At 40.8% G+C, this 18,542-nt stretch overlaps 1 protein-coding gene across 3 annotated transcripts in view; it reads left to right on the forward strand.

Moving 5' to 3' along the window:
- WDR70 (WD repeat domain 70) overlaps nt 1-18,542 on the forward strand; it is a 311,084-nt gene that overhangs the window by 200,463 nt on the left and 92,079 nt on the right. For all 3 annotated transcript variants that reach the window (XM_002713983.6, XM_089312747.1, XM_089312748.1), the window contains one exon: nt 4,132-4,306. In XM_002713983.6, coding sequence (XP_002714029.2) covers nt 4,132-4,306 — 175 coding nt within the window. The remainder of the gene's footprint in view (nt 1-4,131; nt 4,307-18,542) is intronic.

An 18,542-nucleotide genomic window follows, 5' to 3' on the forward strand; every position in this document is an offset into this window, starting at 1 on the left:
GTACACCCTGGGGGGCATTGGTAAAGACCCAAGCACTGCCACCCACATAGGAGATACAGGCTGAGTCTGATTCTGGCATTTGGGGAGTGAACCAGCAGAGGTGGTGTCTCTCAGTCTTTTTCTTTCTTTGCCTCTCTTTCAAATAATAAATACAAATAAATAAAAAGTTTAAAATTTATAGTTATTGAGCTTATATCCTGTGACTTTGCTAATAAACTCATCTATTAAAGTAGGATTTTTTTGGTAGGTTCTTGAGATTGTTTATATACATGACTATGTGGTCTTTTAATAAAGACAGTTTTATTTATTCTTTCCAATCATGAATCCTTTCATTTATTTGTCTCATTTCTCTGACTGGCAATTCCAGTATATAGAAATGACTAGAGTTGACATCAAGACTGTTCTCAAGCATAGAAATATAGTGTTCAGCCTTTTTCCTTTATGTATATTACTTGAAGTTTTTGTAGATGTCCTCTACTGGGTTGAGGAAGTTCCCTTCTATTCTTAGGTTGCTGAGAGGTTTTTCCATGAATGGAAGTTGATTTTTTTCAAGTGTTTGTTTTGCATTATTTGAGATGATCATATGTCTTTTTTCAGTCTGTTGATTGTCCATTCTTTAAACCTTCCTTTGCGCTCCTATGTACTTTGTATGATTTCAACCATTGTTTTCACTTAAACATGGTGCACTATCCTCTTTTTACTCTGCTAGTTTGAATTTGCTAAGCTTTTGTTAAGGATTTTTGTGTTCAGAGGGAATATTGGTTTAAGTTTTGTTTTTTGGTTTTGTCATGAGAGTAATGCTTATCTTAAAGAATGAATTGAGAAATATTTCCTCTTCTTTCTGGAAGAATTTGTAAAGAATTATATGGACTAGTTTGTATAGAATTTTACCAAACTTTTTTTTTAAAGATTTATTTATTTATTTGAAAGTCAGATTTATACAGAGAGGAGAGGCAGAGAGAGAGAGAGAGAGAGAGAGGGAGAGGGAGAGGTCTTCCATTGATGGTTCACTCTCCAATGGGCTGCAACGGCTGAAGCTGTGCCAATCTGAAGCCAGGAGCCAGGAGCTTCTTCCGGGTCTCCCACGTGGGTGAAGGAGCCAAAGACTTGGGCCATCTTCTACTGCTTTCCTAGGCCATAGCAGAGAGCTAGATCAGAAGAGGAGCAGTTGGAACTAGAACCAACGCCCATATGGGATGCAGGCACTTCAGGCCAGGATGTTAACCTGCTATGCCACCGCACCAGCCCCTCTACCAAACATTTTAAAATTTTAATAGTAAGGCCATCTAAACTTCTTACTGGGAAAGTTTTTAATCATATATTTAACTTTTTCTTATGGAATAAGTTTTGGTAGTTTTTGTCTTTTAAGCAAACTTGTCTGTTTTTTCTAAATTACCAAATATATTTGTATACAGTTGTTTGTAGGTTTTTCCCTTGTCTTTTTAGTGTTAATTGTGCCCTATAGTAATATCCCTCCTTCATTCAAGATATTGGTATTTGATATTGCCTACAATTTCCTTTCATTTTTTTTTTAAAGAATATTTATTTGAGAGGCAGAGCTACAGACAGAGAGAGGGAGAGAGACAGAGAGACACAGAGAGAGAGAGAGGTCTTCCATCCTCTGGTTCACTCCCCAAATGGCCACATTGGCCAGAGCTGGACCAATCGATGCCAGGAGCCTGGGGCTTCTTCTGGGTCTCTCCCGTGGGTATAGGGTCCCAAGCATTTGGGCCATCTTCTACTGCTCTCCCAGGCCATCAGCAGAGAGCTGGATCGGAAAGGAGCAGCTGGAACTTAAATTGGCATCCATATGGGGTGTCGGCACCATGGGTGGAAAGTTAACCTACTATGCCACAGCACCAGCCCCTCCAGTTTCTATTATTAGTCCAACTGGAGGATTCAATAATTTTATTGACCTTCTCCAAAGAATCAGCTTTTGATCACTTTTTATTTGAATTTTCTATTTTATTAATTCTGTCATTTTTCCTACTGCTTATTTGGATTTTGTTTCCTTTTTAAAAATATCTAATTATTTTTTAAAGATTTATTTATTTATCTGAAAGTCAGAGATGCACAGAGAGGAGAGGCAGAGAGAGAGAGATCTTCCATCCATTGGTTCACTTCCCAGCTGGCCGCAATGGCCGGAGCTGTGCCGATCTGAAGCCAGGAGCCTCCTCTGGGTCTCCCATGTGGGTGGAGGGGTCCAAGGACCTGGGCCATCTTCTACTGCTTCCCCAGGCCATAACAGAGAGCCGGATCGGAAGAGGAGCAGCCAGGTCTCGAACCAGCGCCCATATGGGATGGTGGTGCTTCAGGCCATGGTGTGAACCTGTTGTGCCACAGCGCCAGCCCCTAAATATCTGATTTTTTAAGATTAAATCTAGAAGTAATTGATTTGAGGCCTTTTTTCCCTTTCTTTTCTTTTTTCTTTTCTTTTCTTTTCTTTTCTTTTCTTTTCTTTTCTTTTCTTTTCTTTTCTTCTCTTTTCTTTCTTTCTTTCTTTCTTTCTTTCTTTCTTTCTTTCTTTCTTTCTTTCTTTCTTTCTTTCTTTCTTTCTTTCTTTCTTTCTTTCTTTCTTTCATTTATTTATTGACAGGCAGAGTGGACAGTGAGAGAGAGAGAGAGACAGAGAGAAAGGTCTTCCTTTGTTGTTGGTTCACCCTCCAATGGCCGCTGCATCCGGCACACTGCGCTGATCTGAAGGCAGGAGCCAGGTGCTTCTCCTGGTCTCCCATGGGGTGCAGGGCCCAAGCACTTGGGCCTTTCTAATATATGTAGTTAATGCTATACTATGCATTACTTTAGCAGAATAATTTCATTAGATTCAAAGTATTTTGTAGTATCTCTTGTGGTTTTCTTTGTCTCATGAATAATTTAGAAGTACATTTCCTTATTTCTAAATATTTTGGAATATATTTCTATACACATTTTTCTTAGGGACTACTTATTAATTTTTGATCATGTACATGCTTTGTATGTTTTCAGACTTTGATTTTATGGCCCAGAGAATGATTTATCTTGATGAATGTTCAGTGTGCACCTGAAAAATAATGTAAATCCACTTGTTGCACGACATCTTTTCTAAATGTTAGTTAGTGCATGTCAGTTGGTAATTCTTATGATTTTTTTTGGGGGGGTGGATGAAAATTCTTGTCTGTCAATTACTGCAAAAGAAGTGGGTGTGTGCCTTTATTAAATTTGCTCTTTTATTTTGTAGGTCTGTTATTAGAGGTTTAAGCCTTTGGGGTTATTGTGTATCTTGACCAACTAACTCTTGATTTTGATTATTACGATATTTTCTTCTGCCTCTGCTTGTATTCTTGTTCTGATTTCTTTCTTGTCTAATAATAATATAGTCTTCTGACCATTTGCATGGTACTCTTTTTCCATCCTTTTGATATTAACCTGCTTCGGTCAATCAAAAAAGCAAATAATCTATGTTCCCACTTAACCTATGTATGACAGACTCTCCTGGGTTTTGCTTTCATTTCATCACTTTTTTTTTTTTTTTTTTTTTGGGACAGGCAGAGTTAGTGAGAGAGAGAGAGAGAGGAAGGTCTTCCTTTTTCTGTTGGTTCACCTCCCAAATGGTCGCTACATCTGGTTTGCTGTGCCCATCTGAAGCCAGGAGCCAGGTGCTTCCTCCTGGTCTCCCAGGAGGGCGCAGGGCCCAAGCACTTGGGCCGTCCTCCACTGCCTTCCTGGACCACATCAGAGAGCTGGACTGGAAGAGGGGCAACCAGGACAGAATCCGGCGCCCTGACTGGGACTTCACATTTAGCATCCTTTCCCTTCTAATTAGTGCTTTACATTATTTCCAATTAATATAATTATTTGTGAGGTTGAATTTTTGCTGCACATTTTGCATGTTATAATTTTATTTATCTGGGCTTTCGTTAAGAGGAGGTTGGAAAACACTGCTTGAGAGGGTCTCAGCTAGCCACAGAATTGAAGTAGGTGGCTCACTTTATTTTTGCGGGTAACTTAATGGCAAATGTTTTATAAGGCATGTTTTGCTTTAATCTAAAATAATTATTAGATTTACATACTAAAAAGGTAAGGCAGTGTTTGTGGACTTTTCCCTGTTTTAAAATCCTTTATTATAAATGAATATCTTCTGTTTCTTTTTAGGACTGTGAGGTTATGGGAAGTTGAAAATCCAAAGAAACAGAAAAGTGTGTTTAAACCACGGACAATGCAGGGTAAAAAAGTGATTCCCACTACATGCACATATAGTAGAGATGGAAACCTCGTAGCAGCTGCCTGCCAGAATGGAAGCATCCAGATTTGGGACCGAAATTTGACTGTAAGTCAAGGACATTTGAATCTTCTTTCCTTAGGAGACATCTACCTTATAAAGACAAACATCATGTTAAATATTATGAAGGCCAATTTCCTGAGTTTAGACCTAATTTAAACTTCAGTGTTAGTTGATCAAACATTGGGATTTTTGCAGTAAACAGCATTTCAGCAAACATTCCATCTCAGTATTTTCCAGTGCATATTACATTTTACTTTTAAAATAAATTTGCTCTTTTGGTATAAAATTTAAAAAGCACAGTGCAGTTTGTTATATAACATCTCAATTTATTTTATTTTCAAAGTGATGGTTATGACAGTAATATAAAACAAAACTAAGCCGGCACCGCGGCTCAATAGGCTAATCCTCCACCTAGCGGTGCTGGCACACTGGGTTCTAGTCCCAGTCGGGGCGCTGGATTCTGTCCCGGTTGCCCCTCTTCCAGGCCAGCTCTCTGCTATGGCCCGGGAGTGCAGTGGAGGATGGCCCAGGTGCTTGGGCCCTGCACCCCATGGGAGACCAGGAGAAGCACCTGGCTCCTGCCTTCGGATCAGCGCAGTGTGCCGGCTGCAGTGCCCTGGCCGGGGCGGCCATTGGAGGGTGAACCAACGGCAAAGGAAGACCTTTCTCTCTGTCTCTCTCTCTCACTGTCCACTCTGCCTGTGGGGGGGGGGGGGGACAAAAAAAACTAAGCAGATACCTAGAAAATACCCTTTAAAGAATGTTAGAAAAATGTGAAAAGTCCAGAATGATCCATTTCTGTGGTAATTTAAATAATTTTTTAGCATTCCATGGTGTTCCAGTTTGAATAGGTTTCAGGGTTTTTTTTTTTTTTTTTTTTTTTTTGGACAGGCAGAGTGGACAGTGAGAGAGAGAGAAAGAGAGAAAGGTCTTCCTTTGCCGTTGGTTCACCCTCCAATGGTCACCGCAGCCTGTGCGTTGCAGCCAGCACACCGCGCTGATCTGATGGCAGGAGCCAGGTACTTATCCTGGTCTCCCATGGGGTGCAGGGCCCAAGGACTTGGGCCATCCTCCACTGCACTCCCTGGCCACAGCAGAGAGCTGGCCTGGAAGAGGGGCAACCGGGACAGAATCCGGCGCCCCGACCAAGACTAGAACCCGGTGTGCCGGTGTCGCAAGGCGGAGGATTAGCCTAGTGAGCCGTGGCGCCGGCCTAGGTTTTTCTTTTACAGTTTTGGTTCATTATTAGAATAAATAAATTTTAGAGTTGGAAAGGATTTTAGAGTGCATAGAAATAGTAGATTTGAAAAACCCTTGACTAATTCTGTAAATTAGCAGTTAGCTTTAAAAAGGCCTTTGTTTTATGTATTAATGGTAACATAAAAAAGTTTGTTAGGTAGTGTAAGTCTAGATGCCCAATGTTAATGTCTACACAAATGTTATAATAGAGTTTGGATTTTTTATTTCAGTAAAAAGGTCTTGTCTGGTTATTAATTCAGTTAAGTATTTGCTGGTTACATACTATAAGTCAGGCACCGTTCAAGGCATTGAGAATTCTTATCAAAACTTCCTGCCCTCATGGAGTTTACATTTTGGTTTGTTTTCTAAGTTATAAAAGTAATATTCTGCTCGGTTTTGCTCATCAAACATTTACATTTAGAAAAGGACCCTAGGAAACACAGTTGTCTTTTCAGGCAGATGAGTTAAAGTCGTTGTGTTGGAAGAAGGTAGAAAGCACTGCTGGGGTTGTGGGGGGAATCCATGCTGATAATGCTGGAAGTATCTATGGCATTTTCTGTTTGTCAGATCTTTTTATTTCTGTTTTCATCTCCACTGTAAACCCCATAAAGCTTCATAACAGCACAGAGATTTTAAAACTCCTTTGAATTGTAAACTGAGTTTTAACCAAGCAATAAATTTTTTTAGTAACTGGCTTTCATCGTCTCTGGGTGCTGTTGATTCCAGCATAGAAATTCTGAAACACACAGTTTTCTTGTGTAGCTTTAGCAGTGATGTTTTTGGTGTAGTGTGTATGCATGTGCCTTTCTTTTAGAATAGCTTGTTTTTATATAGTTAAATATGGTTTTTGAAGATTAACTTTGCATATCTTAAAATATGAGTATCTCTTTCTGGTTTTGTGGAAAATAAAGGCATTTGCGTACCAGTCTCCAAGAAATAGTCCTACTAATTGCAGTATAGTCTTTGATCTTATTTTGTTAGAATATAATAACATATAAATGTGTGCTTTATGATTTCATATCCCATTTGTTATATTTTATTCATATTGTTACATTTGTGTGTAATTGTGTATTAGCTGGCCGGCGCCACGGCTCAGTAGGCTAATTCTCTGCCTGCGGCGCCAGCACCCCAGGTTCTAGTCCCGGTTGGAGCGCCGGATTCTATCCTGATTGCTCCTCTTCCAGTCCAGCTCTCTGCTGTGGCTCGGGAAGGCAGTGGAGGATGGCCCAAGTGCTTGGGCGCCTGCAACCGCATGGGAGACTGGGAGGAAGCACCTGGCTCCTGGCTTCGGATCAGTGCAGTGCGCTGGCTGTAGTGGCCATTATTGGGGTGAACCAGCGGAAGGAAATTTCTCTCTATCTCTGTCTCTCTCTCTCTAACTCTGCCTGTCAAAAAAAAAAAAATTGTATATTAGCTTAAAACAAATTAGGTTGAACAGAAAAAAATCGCCAGCAAAAAACATGGCTTGACATAAAACAGATTTTAAATTTTTTTAAATTGTTTTTCAACAATAAAAAAATTCACATAGGAATCCTAAAACTGAAATAAGAAAGCCTTTGAGCAATATTTTTAATGCAGTTGCCAAAGAACTATATGGCAGATAATGGTTAATACATGCTTTGTAATGATAAAGCTATCAAAATTCCCATGTATAGTTATTGAATTCTTATTAGACCAACTTAAACTTTAGCAAATGAAATGAAACGAAACATATTTCTTTTATTTATTTATTTATTTATTTTTTTGACAGGCAGAGTGGACAGTGAGAGAGAAAGACAGAGAGAAAGGTCTTCCTTTGCCGTTGGTTCACCCTCCAATGGCTGCCGCGGCCCGCGCGCTGCGGCCGGCGCACCACGCCGATCCGGTGGTAGGAGCCAGGAGCCAGGAGCCAGGTGCTTTTCCTGGTCTCCCATGGGGTACAGGGCCCAAGCACCTGGGCCATCCTCCACTGCACTCCCTGGCCACAGCAGAGAGCTGGCCTGGAAGAGGGGCAACCGGGACAGAATCCGGCACCCCAACCGGGACTAGAACCCGGTGTGCCGGCGCCGCTAGGTGGAGGATTAGCCTAGTGAGCCGCGGCGCCGGCCGAAACATATTTCTTTAGCAGTCAGGGGTCTCTATTAAAGAGGAATCCCTGTATTCTTAGGATCTGCCTTTACTATAGAATTATGCTGGCCAGTATACTAGCTAGTAGGCACATTTGACTATTTCAGTTTATTAAAATAAAATACAATTAATATTTCAGTTCCTCTGTCACTGTAGCCACATTTTCCAAGTGCCCAACAGCCTCATGTGAGTAATGGCTATTTGCTGAACAGAACAGATAAAATTGTTTCCATCACTGACACAGTTTTGTTGCAGGGGTGGTTGTTGCCAGGGCTTCCTTTCCATCGTAAAATGATACCCTACTTTTCAGTTTGAGAAGTAGGACCCCATGGTGGAGCTTCTTTGGGTCTACGCTGCCTCACTGGCTCTACACTCCCTTCTCATCAGTGTAATTATTTTAGTAACAACAAGGAGGCCAGTTCCTGGTTGGAGTCAAGTGAGGGATGTGCAGAATAGTGGGAGAAGACAATAGGGAGGTGACAGCATGCACCCTGACCTAGTGCTTTTGCCCACACTGAACCTGCAGCCCTCATCTCCCAGGTATTCATATGGCTTTTCCCCTCTTAAGGTTCTTGGCTCCATTTACCTCTCCACAGCAAGGCCTTCTCTGACCATTCCTTGTTTAAAACTGCAATCTCGGCACACTGGGTTCTAGTCCTGGTCAGGGCGCTGGATTCTGTCCTGGTTGCTCCTCTTCCAGGCCAGCTCTTTGCTGTGGCCCGGGAAGACAGTGGAGGATGGCCCAAGTGCTTGGGCTCTGCGCCCGCATGGGAGACCAGGAGAAGCACCTGGCTCTTGGCTTCGGATTGGCGCAGTGCGCCGGCTGTAGCAGCCATTAGAGGGGTGAACCAACGGAAGGAAGACTTTTCTCTCTGTCTCTCTCACTGTCCACTCTGCCTGTTAAAAAAAAAAAAAAAAAATTCTTCTCACTCCAGTGGCTCTCTCTGTTCCTCTTCTATTCACCTGTAGTGCTGATCCCCTACAGTACAGTGCTGTACTGTAGGTTCACTTCTTTAAATTGACTATTTCTGCCGAGTAGGATATTGGCTTCTTGAGGGAAAGAAGTGTCTGTTTTTGCTCACTGATGTGTTCCTATAGCAAAACATAGTGCTTCGTACATAGTAGCCTTGCAGTAACTATTTGTTGAATGAATTGTGAATGCATGAATTCTAAAAAAAGGTAACATTAAATGAGATGGCCAATTTATTCCTTCCTTCCTCCTCCCTCCCTTCCTTCCTCCCTCCTACCTCCTCCCTCCTCCCTCCCTCCCTCCCTCCTTCCCTTCCTTGTGAGTTACAGAAATGCAGAGGCAGACAGGGAGGGAGGGAGAGAGGTCTTCCATCTGCTGGATCTCTCCTGAGATGACCACAGTGACCAGAGCTGTGCTGATCCTAATCAGCCAGGAGCCAGGAGCTTCTTCTGGGTCTCTCACGTGGGTGCAGGGGCCCAAGGACTTGAGCCATTTTCCACTGCTTTCCCAGGCCACAGCAGAGATCTGAATTGGAAGTGGAACAGCTGGAACTGGAACCGGTGCCCATATGGGATGCGGGCACTGCAGATGGTAGCCTTACCATCTACACCACAATGCCAACCCTACCAATTTATTTCTAAGAAGACATTAAAAAATAATAGCATTAATAAACTATCTTAGTTTTGTGAAAAAGTGAGATGGAGGGGTGTGTATATGTGTGTGTGCCCAGATCTTGGTGGGCTGGTAGAGGTCAAGACATTTTAAGGAGAGTTTTGCTCTCTTCTTGATGATGTATAAGTACCCTGCTGATTTTGGATTAGCTAATAATAGGTGGATTTTTAAGAACTATTTTTGTGTCTTGTTCAAGTGTAATTTCTGGCTTTTAAAGCAATTCAGCATGTGTAGTCTTATGAATACCTAATAGCTTCTTCTGTTCCTGTAAAAACCTTTCAAATTCATTTTTTAGACTTACTTTGCTCAAAGCAATGTAGCTGTTCTGTAATAGCTATCAAGGGTCTAGAATACACCAGACATTTTATGAAAAGGACATATTGTATTTACTTGCATTGCAGTCGCTCTGCAGACTGAGTTCTTTTCAGGCAAATAGGGACCTATCCTGTTCATGGAACTCTGCCTTCCCAAGACACTGTCTGGTCCTTTGACCTGCAACCCCTGCCAGGATCCTGGGACTGACACTCCTGTGAAAATCACTACACACTGCAAAACTTTACCAAGAAGGCTTCAAGTCTACCAGATATGACAGAAACATTTTTCTAGGTCAGTGGCTTGCCAGTTCCCACACTCCAGCTATGCCTGGGAATGCATCAGAGAAAGCTGAGGCAAGGACTAGAAATCATGTCAGAAGATTAGCTTCTCCGCAAAACAAGCCCCTGGTGAATAAGATTACAGGTATGAATGAGACAGAATGCAGGAAGCAGCCACCAGTGGTAGCTTGGATTCAGCATTCCACAAGTGTTAATTGTCTCTACTTGCTGTCAGATAACCCATGGTAAAGGTTGATTTATGAACTCCTGTACCTTTCTTCTTCATTCTTACATGTCTTACCATAGATTAAAAAAATTTTTTAACTTGCAGAGAGAATTTGCTGTTTGTTCTTTTCATTTGAAAACAGCCTTTTAAGTGAATTGATGCAACTATAATTCTGTGCTTTTCTTCAAAATTTCTCTATTTAAATGGAATCATAATTTTATATAACATTAAATGTGTACTTTTTCTTTCTTTTTTTTTAAATTTATTTTGACAGATAGAGTTAGACAATGAGAGAGAGAGAGAGACAGAGAGAAAGGTCTTCCTTCCGTTGGTTCAGCCCCCAAATGGCCGCTACGGCAGGAGCTTCGCTGATCTGAAGCCAGGAGCCAGGTGCTCCTCCCGGTTTCCCATGCAGGTGAGGCCATGGCGCCAACCCCAAAAGTGTACTTTTTCAAAGAATTTTTATTTTTAAAATTTTAATACCTCGGGCCCAGCACCGTGGCTCACTTGGCTAATCCTCCACCTGTGGTGACAGCATCCCATATGGGCACTGGGTTCTAGTCCTGGTTGCTCCTTTTCCAGTCCAGCTCCCTGCTGTGGCCTGGGAGTGCAGTGGAGGATGGTCCAGGTCCTTGGGCCCTGCACCTGCATGGGAGACCACGAGGAAGTGCCTGGCTCCTGGCTTCGGATCGGTGTAGCACCGGCTATAGCGGCCATTTGGGTGGTGAACCAACGGAAGGAAGACCTTTCTCTCTGTCTGTAACTCTACCTGTCAAATAAATAAATAAAAAATCTTAAAAAAAATTTTAATGCCTCTTCTCTCTACCTTCACTATCAAATAATGCTTATGAATTACCTGGTATGCCTCCTTCTGTACTCTTCCCTGTATCTCTTTATCTGTATCTTTCAGCTTGTTAATCTACATTAAGAGCATTTCATATTTATTTTGGGGTGCCAGCCACCTCACTGAGAATGACACAAAAGAAATTTAAATCCATAAGTATTTGTAAAAACATTAGAAAATAAGCTGTGACACAATTTATGACCAGATGCTTTTTTGGATAGTGCCCCAGATGTGGAAGAGTTAGGTAGGACAGAGGCCAGACTGAGCAGTCATAGTCAGGGCCCCTGGGAAGTATATAATTTGGATAAGCAACAGGATTAATTGGGATTGCAGAGTGATAATGTTGATATTTTACTTAACAAAGCAGAACAGAGCTGTTCTATATAAAAAACACTTAAAAAGTCTCCTTTTCAATCGAATCTTTTAGAATCAGCATCAAGCCAATTTGATATAATGATAAGTACTACTAAGAAAAATAAGGCAGAATAATGAGACTGTTTTGGGGGAGAAGATGGCCCTTGAGTGCCTCACTCCTCACTGCTGGACTCTATCTACAGTGCATTATCCTATTAAAGATACTTTGCAAGATTTAGAATTTTTTTCACTATTTTCTGTTAAATTTTCATAATGTAGATCTGATCCTTCTTCTGCACTTCAAGTAATTTTGTTCAAGCCAGATTCTCATACTGTTCGTTTACTGGTTTCTCTGGTTACTTTTCTTTAATAGGCATTATTTGCCTTTTATTAAAAAATGCTTTTTTTGGACATTATTATGAAGCTATTATAGCCACTGAAAATGAAAACAATATTTACTTCTAGGGAGGTTCAGTAAGTATGTGTTCTGAGAGACCATTTGTGAGAAGGAAGAATTTTATAAAGGAAAGCTCTTAATATTAATTTCATCTTTCTCTTGTAGAACAGTTACAACAAACCAAGCTTCTCCTGATTGGAGTGTTAACCTGTGGATATTAAAGATATTGGAAATTTAAAAAGAATAATGCATTGAAATATCTTTGTTACCAGCCTTGCTTTTTTATAAATATGCCTTTCGCACAATGTTAAAAAGTTGTTGAACTTTGATTTAGAAAACATTTTTACTATTTATCATTTACCATCATCTACAAATGTGAAGGTGTGTGAAGAACTCATGTGTAATTTAAAAATTTCCCTTTGAGATTATTTCAGCCAAGAAGAATGACTTTTAGCCTTGTTCTTTAAATTTCTTGGGGATACTACTTTTGCTGTCCATCTTGAGAATATAGACAGTTTTTTGAAATCTGATTGCTCTGTGGTTTCGAGTGTTCATTGCCTTTCTCACAGTGAAGTAATTGTAGGACTCTCAAGGGTTAAACATGACACAGAATAGCTAAGATTGTGCCTGTAGCCCATGTTAATGACCTCTTCCAGGTATCTCCTCCCTTCTTTCCTCAAAGAATAATCACTTACTAGTAATTTACAACCTTTACTTGATAATAAGTTTTTAAGTTAAGGTGGCACAGTATTGACTATGAAAGAACAAAGCAATTTGTTATGGGGGGAAAAACCTGTTTTTTATTTTAAAACAGTTAAAAAATACCAAGTGATTGAGAAAAAATACTTCTAGTGTCTTCCTTTGAGAAAAATGGTCTCTGAAAAATATAAAGAGCAGTGTTAAAAATTAAAATACAGGCTTTTATCTTTTGAATAGGCCTAGTGCTGGGAGTCTAGAAAGCTCTGTATGAACAGCCAAAAGTCTGCATAGAATTGGATAGTTCTGAAGCACATTTTATAAATGACACCCAGGACATGAGTGTACATTGTATAGTATGTGAGACTTTATGAGAGTCCATCCTCAGTTTTCTGAGTGCTCTACGTCTCCTTTTCTATATTTATGAAATGAAACCTTATTAGGTTATTTTGAGAATGTTTTTAGGTAATGTGTTTAAAAAACCCAGACAGGACAGGGGCATAGCAGGTTCTTACTGTCTGTTGGTCAGGGGCATAGCAGGTTCTTACTGTCTGTTGGTCTCCCCCTTTTTCATTTTAGCTCTTAGACTGCATACAATTTTTGGAGAAAGGTGAAGTTCAATCTTAGGATACTTTTTTTACTCTGTGGGAGTCTTAGGAATCTGAGTTTCACAGATTTTTTGGTTACCAGAGGTATGGATTAGGGAGGTAGGAATGCAGGTCTCTTGCTACTGTAGTCATTCAGTGCATGCAAGTGTGTAGCCCACTGTGCCACAGCGCCGGCCCAAGTGGTGGCCGGTTAAGCCTCTGCCTGTGATGCCAGCACCCTGTATGGGTGCTCATTAAAGTCCTGGCTGCTCTACTTCTGATCCAGCTTGCTGCTAACGTGCCTGGGAAGGCAGTGGAAGATGTCCCAGGTACTTGGGACCTTGAACCCATATCGGAGACTCAGATGAAACTCCTGGCCTCTGATTCCTGGCTTGGTCTGGGCCAGCCCTGGCCGTTGCCATTTGGGGAGTGAACCAGCAGATGAAAGATTCCCTCTCTCTTTCTCTTTCTCCCTTCCTCCTTCTCTCTCTCTCTCTCTCTCTCTCTCTCTCTCTCTCTCTTTCTCCAACTCTACCTTTCAAATAAATAAAAAATAAATCTTAAAGACTTGAAAAAATGCTATGGATCTGATTTTTAGTTATGCATAAGTAGGTATGTGAATTATATATATATTTTTACAAATATTCAAGAGAAAACATGACAGAGAAATCATCCTGTAATGTTTTTCATGTGCATAGTTTTCAATGATTACTTTTCAGAGAAGTATTTCATTGAATCAAACACAAATAACCATCAAAACTGCAAAATTACTTGCAGACTCTAAACTTAAGTTACTAATTTGTCAATTATTTTAATGAATGCTCTTAGGTTTTAATAATACTGCTCTTGTAAAGTGTCGCATTATGTTTAAAGCAACATTTATCAAATGAAAAAATTCTGACTTTTAGAAAAGCTAAATTAAAAAGTTTTCTTAAAGCATAGATGATCTGTATCTTTGTGTTTTGAGGTCAGGAATAATATAATTGGATTTAAGACTTATGGCTAAACATGGTAGGTTAAACACATTCATTCAATCCTGTTCCCCCTGGAAACATCATTGAAATAATAGAAAAGGCATTTTTAAATGCATAATTCTGTATAGAGGAAGAGAATCAGAGAGGAGATGACAGCAGAATAGAGAAGTCAGGACACGTTTGGAAGCTGGAAACCAGACACATAAATGGTAATGGACTTAAGCCAACTAAGAAAAAGCAGAAACACTAGCTGTGGTGGGGGGAATCTGTGAGAGATTGAGAAAGAGCTGATTGATCTGGGAATTCTCTGCCCTCCCCTCTGCAGCCAGATCACTGCTCTTCCCTAACCAGTACAGAAGATGAAAATATTACTGGTACAGGGGGTCTGTTAGAGAGATATACCGTATTCCAGGCAAAGTTGAGATAGGTGAAAACTTTTGTATAGAGCTGTTCTTCCTGCCTCCCTCCTCTATTGTTGTCATCATCATCATTTTCATAGTACTTAGTTCAGACAATATTTTAAGCACTTTTCATATGATATTTTACCTATGATTTCAATACCGTTATTATAATTTTACAGATGAGGAGACCCAGACACAGAGATTGAGTTGCCTAGAGGTTACAGTGGCAAAACCAGGACTCAGTCCCCAGCAATCTGGCTCCAGAGTCTATACCAGGGGTCATAAATCTATGGCCCATCAGCCAGATTTAGCCCACTACTTGGTTTTGTATGGCCTGCAAGCTAAGGAAGGTTTTTATTTTTTTAAATGGTTGTATTATTTTTCTGTGACTGTTGTCACAGATTACCACAAATTTCTGTAAGGTAGAAGTTAGAAGTTAGAGAGAGAGAGAGAATATGTAGGAAATGGAAGAAATTTTCAAGGGAAAAAAAACCTCTATAATTAAGTATTCTAAGACAGATGAATGCAAACCAAGAAACTAAGGCGAAATAGTACAGAAAAATGTTAGTGGTCAAGAGAGAGATCTTGGAGTAGTGATCTCTCTTAGAAGTTAGGTACAATCAAGGAAGCCTAGCAAATAGATTAAAAGACAATGAGAAAGAAAAGGTAGGAGATTTAAAGGGCCAACCCCCAAAGCCCAGTAATTGATTACAAACTTAAGAAAAAAATATAGGGAAAAGAAGATAGAATAAGGTGAGGAGTAGTTAAGCCTGAGCCCCTAAGAAAGATTTCAGAACTGGAAAACCATGACTGTGCAGATGGGAAGGACTCATCTATGAAGAATGAAGGGGAAACCAGAAATACAGAGAAGATCCTTAACTCTGACTGAGAAAGCATACAATAGGAATCATAGGAGAATAATGGGCCCATGGAATTTAGAGTGTTGTGAGACAGTTACCCAAATCAAAGACCTTTACTCTTAGCTCAGTAGGAAGGGCCACAAAGAGCAAGTAGGGCTGACACAGAAAAGAGTCATATCATTTGTTCCATAGAGGTTGTCCAGCTTCCTCTTGGGGTCAGGTGCTGTCCTGGGCTCTGGGGATACCACAGCAAGCAAAACAGAGCTTTTCACTTTGCTTTCAAAGGCCCCAACAAATATAGAATATTGGTTTTTTGAGGATTTATCAGTAATCATTCTCCAAACAATTTTATAGTTTTAAAAAATGAAGTAAGACTTTGTAAACTAAAAGTTTGAGTGTCTTTTTTTTTTTTTAAGATTTTATTTATTTATCTGGGAGGTAGAGTCACAGAGAGAGAGAGAGGGAGAGACAGAGAGAGAAGAGGTCTTCCATCTGCTGGCTCACTCCTCAAATGGCTGCAATGGCTGGAGCTGGGCCTATCAAAAGCCAGGAGACAGGAGCTTTTTTGGGTTTCCCACGTGTGTGCTGGGGTCCACACACTTGGGGCCATCTTATACTGCTTTCCCAGGCCCTAGCAGAGAGCTGGATCAGAAGAGAAGCATAACTGGGACATGAACTGGTGCCCTTATGGCATACCAGTGCTGCAGGTGGAGGCCAGCCCACTACAGCACAGCCCCCACCCCCATGCTTGTGCCCAGTGTCTTTTTTTCAGTTCTTTTCCTCCTTATTAACAGCATCATTCTTGGAGATGGTCTCTTCTGCCAACTTTCCTGCTGTTCCAACCAAGGCACTGAGGCAGCTTTGACTTGAGTGTTGCTACCTTTCTGTTCTCAGCTTCCATCTCTTGACTGTTTCCTGCTGGCTCCGTATTTGTGTAAAGGGATGTTAGGTTTCTTGGTCTCCTGTGGAGAGGATGAGCTGCTTTACTTGCAGTCATCATTATTTGTAGTGACTGCTGACTGGCGGTGTTTCTCTTGGCTCGGTCCTAAGCAGTCTTTACTGCATACTTTCAACTACCTGTGGAACACTCCCACCAGGATATTCCAGAGCTGTAACTCAGTATACCCAAGACACAGCTCCATTATCTTTTTCTCTTTTAGAACTCACTCACTCTTCCTTTTTTTTTTTATATATATATTTATTTATTTTTAAAGACTAGGTTAGAGAGAGAGCGAGCTGGAGAGACAGAGATCTTTCCATCTGCTCGGTCATGCCCCAGATGGCCGCAGTGGCCAGACCAAAGTCAGGAGCCAAGAGCTTCCGCTGGGTCTTCCATGTGGGTGCAGGGGCCCAAGCACTTGGGCCACCTTCTCTGTTTTTCGCAGACCATCAGCAGGGAGCTAGATTAGATCAGAAGAGGAACTGCTGGGACACAAACCTGTGGTTTTACTTGCTACAACACAGTGCCAGCCCCTACTTTTCCTTTAGGCTTTCCTCTTTTAGTGTTTTTTTTTTTTTTTTTTTCCTTTCGAGCTTCCGAGTATCTGTGCTTCCTGTAGCCAGAGTCTGTCTTACAAATTGTGTTTGAGTGTTGCTCATCTCTCTTGCCTTCACTTGACTTCAGACTGTCAACATCACAGGCTGTCCTCACCGTTCTCTGTCCATCCTCTGTGATGTGTGCAGCTCCAGTGGAAATCACGTTGAATGATGCACTCACTGTTTCAGTACATGCCATGTTCTGAATAAAGTTTACGTTTCCTCAGAGTGCCATCCACAGCTTTTCAGTTCGTCTTTTCCAACCTTTGAGTAAGTCCCACGTTGCTCTATAAATAGAAAAACTTCTTTAAAAAACTTATTTTTTGACATATGGTATTGTACAGTATTATAATTTGTTACATGTATACAATGTGTAATAATTGAATCAGAGCAGTTAGCTTAAGTCTCCTCAAATATTGCCAATTCTGTTTAAAAACTTCTTTTGAAAATTAGTCTAGATGATACTTTGTGCCCTCATGATCATCCTCTAATTTACCGCTTGCTGGCTTTCCCTGTATTGCTCTGCCATATAAATGCTTCTCCAGCAAGCCCCTCACTGCTGGGAAGGCCAAGTCAGATACCATTCCTCCATGATGCTCTTGAACAGTCAGGGTGCTCATTTATGGTCTAGAAGATTTTACATATGTACAACAATTTGAACCCTAAAAACGTTCAAACAAAATAGCTCACAAAATTTTTAAATAATCTTTCAGGACTGGCATTTTGCCTAGTGCTTAAGATGCCAGTTTGGGATGCGTGTTTCCCATATTGAAGTGCCTGGGTTGGATGCCTGAATTCACTCCTGACTTTAGCTTCCTGCTAATGTGAGCCCTGGGAGTGGGTGTGTCCCTGATACTCACATGGAAGACTTTGATTGACTTCCTGGCTCTCGGCTTTGGCCCTTGCTGGGCGCAAGCATTTAGGAGAGTGAACCTGTGGATGGGAACTTGCTGTCTGTCGTCCCTTAAACAATTAAATTATTTCATCTTAAAATATCATCTTTCTTATAAGTGAAGAATGCTTAGTCATGGTTTATCCCATAAGGATAGTGATTTTGTCCAGGCTACAGATGTGTTAGTGATGTAACATTGGCTCAAGCTGTTGTATAAGGAGAGGGTGGTTCAAGTTGTGAAAATACAGCAGTCTTGCCCCTTCCTCCAGCCTCTCTCTAGCTCACTAAGTACCAGGCTAGCTGGCCTCTTTCTGTTCATCAATTACTATGCTTGGTAGCTCTGCTGCATGGGTGCCTTTGCCACGTTTTACCCCGGTTGTGACTGCTAACTTCTCATTCTCGCCTCTGGTGAAATGTCATCTCCAAGAACCACATAGGGTGTAGTGGCAGAGAGAGAGGTGAAGGAGGCTAATTCTAAGGGCCAAACTTCCTGCCAGAGTAGTGCCCTTGTTCTCCTTGTCCCTGTGTCTCTGTTCTGTTGCTTTGTTTTATGTCTTCCCAGCACATACAACTGTGTAACTTTTTTTTTTCCCTGCTCAGTCGTTTTATCTACTCCTAAGCTTTTTGTCTTTTTTTCTATCTCCCATGCCTAAGATGAGCATGACTTATCAATAAATATTTGTTGAATACATGAACACTGTTGGAGCATCACAGTTTTTAATCTTAAGTTGATTTTCAGTTGTCTTATTTCTAAGTTTTATGTTAATGTTAATCACTTTTTTTTTTGGATAAGCAGAGTTAGACAGTGAGAGAGAGACAGAGAGAAAGGTCTTCCTTCCATTGGTTCACCCCCAAATGGCCGTAAAATAAATATATTCTTATAGACTTGTTTCAGTTAGACTTCAGTATGTAGTGATGCTTATTTGCATTGGTA

The sequence above is a fragment of the Oryctolagus cuniculus genome, chromosome 14 (genome assembly GCF_051225735.1).
Source record: "Oryctolagus cuniculus isolate XC-2025 breed Fujian yellow rabbit chromosome 14, ASM5122573v1, whole genome shotgun sequence".
NCBI lineage: Eukaryota > Metazoa > Chordata > Mammalia > Lagomorpha > Leporidae > Oryctolagus > Oryctolagus cuniculus.